Raw genomic sequence first — 8786 nt, forward strand, 5'->3', positions numbered from 1 at the left:
AGATGTATCATGGGGGTGTTGCAACCTAGAAGACACAAATTTGACTAACAAGTTATAAGTACATGAGTCCAAAAATTATGGAAAAGTAAAAGAAAAGATCTCAGATGATGGCTCAGGGGAAAAATGATACAATGTTTAATTCTGATTGACTAGACTTTGACATGTATGTATGGTTTAAAAGTAATTAAAGAAGTTTTATACACTTTATTGGAAAAGAAATCATCTTCAAGATCTGAGGGCCAGACTGGCAGCCACCTTTTTTCTCTAAATAGGACAAAGAAATCCTTGCCTGTGACGGCAAGGAAGCAGGAGAAAGAAAGAGACACATTTCGACATTTTCATTTCCTTTAGATCCTAAGAGTTCATAAAAGCTAAGACAGATTAAATGTTGTGAATTTTGTTCAAGGAAATAATACAGCCATAGCCCTTCACTGTTTCCCATCCTAATGTCTGGGAAACCAGTTTCTACTGTCAGGTCTGTCTCTGTAGAAAGAACACTGCTGTTCAGAAAACAAATTTTCCATTGATAATCATATTCATTGACAAATTTGATGTTCTACAGAAAATATTTTAGTCTAACAACACATTTGTCCTCAAAAAAGTCTCCAGAAGAGCCTAAATCCTAATACACTCTACACATTTAAAAAATATATATATATATATTTTACCAATAATTTAATTCCCTCTCCTATGGGGCAAATAATTCCAAACTGGCATCATTCTTGTTGAGGCAAGAAAGTAGAAAACTCCAGGGTACAGGCAATTTATGCGGACTATTTAGTGCAGTACACAGAGGCAGATTATTCAACAAAGACAAATAACCCACCCCCGGGACACTGCAGCTGCAGATTAAATTAGTGAATAGAACAAGTAAGCCTGTGTTAACCTTATTTACTGGTTAATCTGATACTGATGGTGGTGAAAATGCCCAAGAAGTGTGTCTACCAAGCCATCAATCTGAAAAAGGAATCTGCCTGCACTCAACAACAAACTTTCTCAGGAAGTAAAAATGTTAGGTTTCAATTGTACTTACAGAGATGTGCTGGTCCTTTCACTGTTATTCTCACACTTCGACTTCCCAGAGGGACAGCAATGACATTTTCCTCCCCTAGGAAAGAACATAAGACCAATGTAGTAAGATGTACACACTAATCTCATTACTGTCAATTTAATTCCAACTGGTCCATGACACTACAAATGAGCTCTGGTAGCCCACTAGTAAGAAGCTGTGCTGAAATCCCAAAGGCACCTGTTTCAAACCCACCAGTTGCTCCATGGGAGAAGGATGGGCAATCTCTTCCCTGCCATTCACTGCCTCTGAAAATCTGCTGGAGGATCAGATATGGGTTGGTCCCAACTCCATGGTACTCAATAACAACAACAATAAGGGACATGACAGGACAGAGTAGAACTGCCCCATGGAGTTCCCAGACTGTAAATCTTTCTTCTGCTTCATCTCCAGACTGCTTCATTTCTCTTCTGCGGAGTTATTGGTGGGTTAGAACTGCTGACATCTCAGTTAGTAGCTGAGTGCTTAACCCCTGCACTGTCAAGGAAGACTCTCTTCTGCACTAAACACTCATCAAAACGAACAAGTCAATTCAAGCTGAAAGCACTTGTGAAGTAGTATTTGGCAGTGTGTAGTCTCAATTGTAATAGTGAAGGAATCATAGGGAAACATCCATTTATGTTTATGGTAATATGTAATATTTATTAACTTGTAAGAGTGTGGAAATTATCGAACAATATCATTAATAGCACACAAAAAGAAAATCCTGCTGAAGGTTACCAAAAATGACTGCAGCAGCATGTAGACAGAGAACTACCAGAAATACAAGCTGGGTTAAGAAGAGTTTTATCACTAGAGACATTATTGCCAATATTACTCTCTGAAAGCAGAGAGTACCAGAGGAATTTCTTTCTGTGTTTCATTGACCAAGCAAAGACATTTGACTGTGTGGATCAAAACAAACTGTGCTAACCTTGAGGAGAATGGGAATCTCAGATCACTTGATTGTGCTTATGTGAAACCTATACTTAGACCAGGAAGCATCCATCAGACAGAGCAAGGAAATATTGTGTGGTTCAAAATCAAGAAATGAGTGTGACAGGGATGCCTCAACCTATACGCAGATCACTCGGGAGGCTAAATTTTATAAGAAGGATTGTAGCATCAGGATTGGAGAAAGACTCATCAACAACCTATATTATGCAGGTGAGGCAAACCTGCTTACTGAAACTTAACTTTATAAGAAGGATTGTAGCATCAGGATTGGAGAAAGACTCATCAACAACCTATATTATGCAGGTGAGGCAAACCTGCTTACTGAAACTTAGAAAAACTTAAAGCACTTGCTACAGAAAGTTGATTGAAGCTCAACATCAAGAAGACAAAGATTCTTACCACTGTGTCAACTGACAGAATTATGATAGATGGAGAAGAGATTGAAGTTGTTAACAGTTTTAGCTTCCTCAGACCCTCAGTGAACACTCTTGGCACCAGCAGTCAGGAAATCAAAAGATTAATTTCACTGGTAAAATCTTCAGTCAGGGACCTCTCCAGAGCACTGAGAAATAACAATGTCGGTCTAGAGACTAAGGTGCACATGATCCAAGCCATGGTCTTCACAATTACTTGCTATGATTCAGAGCTGGGAAATGACAAAGGATGACAGAAGAAGAATCAATGCCTTTGAGTTGTGGTGCTGGAGATAAGTATTGAACTTACTATGGACTTCCAAGAAAACAAACAGGTCTATTTTAGAGAGGGTGAAACCAAGTTTCTCTTTGGAGGCTAGGATTTTGAAGCTCTATCTCACATACTTTGGGCATGTGGCCAGGAGAGATCAATCCTTGGAGAAGGACATCATGCTTGGAAGGGCGGATGGACAATGCAATAGAGGAAGACTCCGGATGGATTGGCACAGTAACTGGGGGGAATGGGTGTAAGTGTTTTGGAGTCAGTGACACTGACTCAGGACAGGGCAGGCTTCAGAGATGTTGCACAGAGGGTTGCTATGAGGAGCAGATGATTAGCCAGCACATAACAACAGTATCAACAATGTGATAGTATTTACACGGTTGAAAAGTTGAAAATGTTAAACTCTATTTATGGTTTACCTCTTCATTACCTGTTGTTGGTTGTCTTCAAGTCGAACACAACTCATAGCCACCCTATGGACAAAATATCTGAAGCCTTTCTATAACTGTTGTCATTTCTCAAAGTTCATAGAGTTTCCAGAAGCATGTTGTTTAGGAAGTGGATGCCACTCCTGCTTCCAAACTTGTGCTCAAGAAATTGAGTAGAATGACAGTTAAGTATTGAGCTTCTAACTGAAAGGTTGGCAGTTTGAACCCACTCAGAAGATACAAGAGAGAAAGAGCTGGTGATGTGTATTTATAAAGATTGTAACCTACAGTACCCTGTGGGGCAGTTCTACTCTGTCACGTGGGGTCTCTCTGAGAGGGAATCAACTCAAAAATACCCAGTAGCAATCATTGATCCGGGGCTCAGGTATCTTCATTATGAGTACCTAAGGCCCTCAGGTCAAATCCAGCTCCGCCCATTCTTGTATAAATTGCTCATGGTTGTTTTTCAATCTCAACAATAGAGGGTCACTTAGTGGTAAGAAATGGCACTGCCAATGCAAAGGTACATGGTTCAAATCAACCAGCTGCCCCATGAAAGAAAGATGTCAATCTCCTCCCTGTAACTCACAGCCTTTCCAAACCCACTAGAGGGTCAACTGCGGCTTGGTTCTGACTCAATGGTACATGACAATAGTTTTATTGTAACAGAACAATATGGCTTGCAAAACCTAAAATATTTACTTTCTGATTCTTTACAGAGAAAACTTGGTGAACTCTCACCTTGGTCATCACCTCCTTGAAGTTCTGGTTCTCATGGAAATTTTTTCATACTTGTTGCATATTAACTTAGGTCAATTCATACTAAGGAATACCTTACAACTGATAAAAGAAATCGTAAGAAGTGGTAACTACCTAATTTTGAAAAATCATCAATGTAAATTCATGAGTTAAAAGAACAAGTTAGAAGACAATATATATTGTAGTCTCAGCGACAGAAGCACATAGACTTAAATATTACATTTTTTATGTATATACACACACACACACACACACCACTTCTCGTTCATCAACACAGGTTCCAAAGACCTGATCATTATATAAAATCAGCATTATGCAAGAGTTGGGGGCCATGGTTCATCTTTGATGATGCCCCCTTCCCACTCATCATTACTCACTTGCCGTCGAGTACCCCAGTATGACTTGGGTACATGTGGCACAGAGGAACCCCTTTTTTCTCACCTTCTCAACATTGCCCAGGCACAAGGGTTGGAGATCATGGTGGCATGAGGTGCTGTATGCTGATCACTGCCTCTGGGGACAGAGACCCTGTTCATTCTCCATCAACCCCTGCCCTGTAGCTTCACCCAGCCCCCTTTCTTTTTCCCTTCCTGAACCCTTACACCAACCCCCTGGCACCATCAGCCCCTTGCCCAGCCTCCCCTGCCCACTCATGATTTTGGGTCACCTTGCCACTGGCCCTCACCCTCTGTGAACATCTCTTTGAGATGTTGTGAACAGGTAGGAAAAGGCATTCCAAAGAAGACCAATCAGCCATCATCCTGCACATGGCCAGGTCTTTGAGGCCTCTGGTATTTCATTCTGGGTGGCGTGCTGAGGTCACCCTGGACCCAGCTTGACTCTATGCAGGGCCTGGACTACTGGAGCGATTGCTTGAGAAATTTTTTCAAAAGTTGTAAATGTACAAATGGAAAACAAGATAGATGTTGATAAAGAAGTTGACATTTTTATTGTGTGCATTGAATTAAAACTGACTAATAGCTGATCCTGCAGTAAGTTTTCACAGGCTGTAAATTGCACAGGTGTATAATTTCCAGCTTTCTCACATGGAGCAGCTGGTGGATTTGAACCTCCTGCCTTTGGGTTGGCAGCACAACCCTTTACTAGGCCACCAGAACTTCCAAGTGAGGAGTAAAATGTATATATTTTATAGCAGTATACATGTATATATTATGTTGTTGTCATTGTTAGGTGCCACTGAGTTGAGTATGCTGTCAAGTGTGACTCATAGTCATCCTATGAACAATGGATCTGAGACTTGTCCTATCATGGACCATCCTCACAATCTCTGACACACTCAAGCCTACTGTTGCAACTGCTGCAGTCCTTTGCTGACCCTCTGTCAAATACGATGTCCCATTCCAAGGAATATCCTCTCCCAGCAAGGTGCCCAAAGTGTGTGAGATGAAGCTTCATCATCTTTGCCTCCAAGGAGCACGCTAGCTGTAGCTTCTCAAAGACATATTCTTTGAGAATATGTTTGCTCTTTTGGTAGTCCATAACTTCAGAACTCTTCTCCATTGCCACAGTTTAAAAGTTTAAATTATTCTTCTGTCATCCTTACTCATTATCCAGCTCTCAGATGCATAACATGTGGCCGAAAAGACGATGGCTTGAATCTGGCACTTCACAGTCCAAACAAACTCAGATAATTTCTCGTCAATAATTAGGAGAGGTCCCTGACTATAGACTATCCCAGTGAACTATGTCTCCTGATCTCCTGACTGTTGCTTGGGTTTCTCTTTTTTTTTATTATTATTATAATGAAAATTTACAAAGACTTTGGATTTCCATTCATTCATTGTTGCACTTTTCTCCCTGCCCACCCCTTCCCCAAGTACACTCTTCTCTTTGAAAAGTGGAATAAAAATCTTTCTATTGTTTTACAATCCCTCTGCCACTCCCCGCCCTCAGGTCCACTCCACTATGCAGCTTTCATTCTGGACTCTGGTCATGACAATAATACCTAATCACATATCCCTTTTAAACAGTTTTCTCCCTCATCTGTTTCAATGCAGTTTACATTATTCATCTCATCTTTCTCAGTTTCCCCAAAACGCTGATGTCTGTCCTGTTTTACAACAGTGGCACTACGCAGTATTTGTCTTTTTGTGACTGAGATATTATTTCAGTCAGCATAATGTCCTCCAAGGTCACCCATTTTGAATAATATTTTGTGAGTTCCTTGTTTTTCAATGCAGCGTAGTATTCCATTGTGTGAATATACCACAACTTTCTATCCATTCATTTGTTGATGGGCACTTAGGTTGTTTCCAACTCTGCTATTGTGAACAAAGCCGCGATAAACATGAGTGTGCATATATCTGCAAAAATGGTCACAGGATATAACAGACTTCACCAAAGAAGACATTCAGATGGCAAACAAACACATGAAGAAATGTTCAAAATCCCCAACTCTATGAGAGATGCAAAGCAAAACAACAATGAGATATCATCTCACCCCAGTAAGAATAGCAAAATTTAACAGAACATCAAGCAACAAGTGCTGACAAGGTTACTGTTGGTGGGAGTATAAAATGGTGCAACCACTATGGAAATCAGGATGGCGCTTTCTCAAAAAGTTGAAAATAGAAATACCATTTGACCCAGCAATTCCACTACTGGGAATACTCACCAAAGAAACTGTAACAACCACCCAAGCTGACTCTTGTTGATTGTCTTTGAGTACATCATGACTCATAGAGATCCTATGAACAAAAGGCCTGAAGCCCCTCTACAACTATCTACATTTATCAAAGTTCATAGAGTTTCTGGAGGCATATTATTTAGGAAGTGGATGCCACTCCTGCTTCCAAACCTGTCATAGTATGTTAATGCTGTTATGTGCCACTGAGTTGCCTACGATGTACAGCAACTCTGAGCCCTTCCCTGTTCTGAGCCATTCTCACTTATTCTGACACACCAACCCACATTGCCCTAGTCACTGTATCAATCCATCTCATCCAGGGTCTTCCTCTCCTGTGCTGCCTGTCCACCCTTCCAAGCATGATGTCCTTCTTCTCCAAGGACCGATTTCTCCTGGCCACATGATAAAAGTAATTGAGGCAGAGCTTCAAAATCCTAGCCTCCAAGGAGAGATTTGGTTTCACTCTCTCCAAGACAGACCTATTTGTTTTCTTGGCAGTCAATGGTATGTTCAAGACTCTTCTCCAGCACCACAACTCAAAGTCACCTATTGTTCTTTTGTCATCCTTAGTCTTTGTCCACCTCTCTGAAGCATAATAAGTAATTGAGAAGATAATGGCCTGGACTAGGCACACCTTTGCATCTAGACTGATATCGTTGCTCTTCAGCACTCTGGAGAGGTCCCTGACAGCAGATTTTCCCAATGCTATTTGTCTTTTGATTTCCTGACTGCTGATGTTAAGAGTGCTGATTGTGGATCCAAGCAAGCTGTAATTGCTAACAACCTCAATCTCTTCTCCATCTATTCTGGTGCTGCCTATTGGTCCAGTGATGAGAGTTTTGTCTTCTTAATGTTGACCTTCAATCCATATTGAAGTCTACAGTCCTTGACCTTTTACAGAAGTGCTTCAGATCTTCTTCAGTTTCAGCAAGCAAGGTTGTGTCATTTGCATATTGTAGGTTATTAAGGAGTCTTCCTCCAATCTTGATGCCACACTCCTCCTCAATAAAGCCCTGCCTCCCAAATGATCTGTTCTGCATACAGATTGAAAAGGTGTGGGGACAGGATGCATCCCTGACACACTCCTTTCCTGATTTTGAACCATGCAGTGTTTCCTTGCTCTGTTCTGAGGACTGCTTCTTGGTCCAAGCATAGATTGGTTTCTTATAAGCACAATCAAGGGATCTGGGATTCCCATTCTTCTCAGAGTTACCAAGTTTATTGCGATCCACACAGTCAAATGTCTTCGCATAGTTAATGAAACACAGATAGACATTCTTCTGTCACTCTCTACTTTCTGCCAAGATCCACCTGACAATGGCAATACTGTTTCCAGTGCCACTACCTCTTCTTAATCCAGCCTGTATCTCTGTCAATGTACTGTTCAAGTCTTTTCTGGATAATCTTCAGCAGGATTTTGCTACTGTGTGATATTATTTGGTAATTTCCACACTGTTGGATCACCTTTTTTTTTTTTTTGCAATGGGAATAAAAATGGATCTCTTCCAGTCAGTTGTCCAAGTGGTTGTCCTCCAGATTTCTTGGAACAACTTGGTGAGCACATTCAGGGAAGCATCTGTTTGCTGAAATGCATCAATTGGTATTCCATCCATTTCTGGGACTTTATTTTTTGCTAAGTCCTTCATTACCATTGCCTCTTGCTTATATGTTGTTTCTTGAAATTCTTCCGCATCAGCCAATTCTTTTTGGTACAAAGACTCTGTATACTCTTTCCATCTTCTTTTAATGCTTCTGAAATCATTCAATATTCTGTCCATAGCGTCCTTAAGCATCGTAATTCGTGACTTGAATTTATTCTTTAGTTCTTTCAGCTTAGGAAATGCTGAGTGAGTCCAGCCCTTTTGATTTTCTGACTCCATTTCTTGCATATTTCATTATAATATTTTGCCTTGTCTTCCCTAGTGGTACTTTGAAATCTTCTATTCAGTTGCTTAACTTCTTGATTTCTTCCCTTTGCTTTGGCTTCACGGCACTCTAGTGCAATATTCAGAGTCTCTTATAACAGCCCCTTTGGTCTTCTCTTTCTTTCATTGTAATGACTTTTTGCATTCTTCATGGACAATATTCTATTAATACCAAGTATACTGATTGTAGATCTAAGTAAGATGAAGTCATTGATGTTGTTGTTGTTGTTGTTATGTGCCATCGAGTCGCCTGAGACTTATAGCGACCCTATGTACAATAGCCCTAAACTCCACTCTGTCCTGTGCCAATCGCACTGTCTCTGACA

The 8786-nt window shown here is 40.6% G+C and overlaps 1 protein-coding gene across 1 annotated transcript in view; it reads right to left on the reverse strand.

Moving 5' to 3' along the window:
- ADAMTSL3 (ADAMTS-like 3) overlaps positions 1-8786 on the reverse strand; it is a 313622-nt gene that overhangs the window by 239742 nt on the left and 65094 nt on the right. The window contains exon 3 of the mRNA XM_006885199.1: positions 1034-1108. Coding sequence (XP_006885261.1) covers positions 1034-1108 — 75 coding nt within the window. The remainder of the gene's footprint in view (positions 1-1033; positions 1109-8786) is intronic.

Source organism: Elephantulus edwardii, unplaced genomic scaffold (genome assembly GCF_000299155.1).
Source record: "Elephantulus edwardii isolate Elephantulus edwardi_28Jun2011 unplaced genomic scaffold, EleEdw1.0 scaffold00041, whole genome shotgun sequence".
In the NCBI taxonomy this organism is placed as follows: Eukaryota; Metazoa; Chordata; class Mammalia; order Macroscelidea; family Macroscelididae; genus Elephantulus; species Elephantulus edwardii.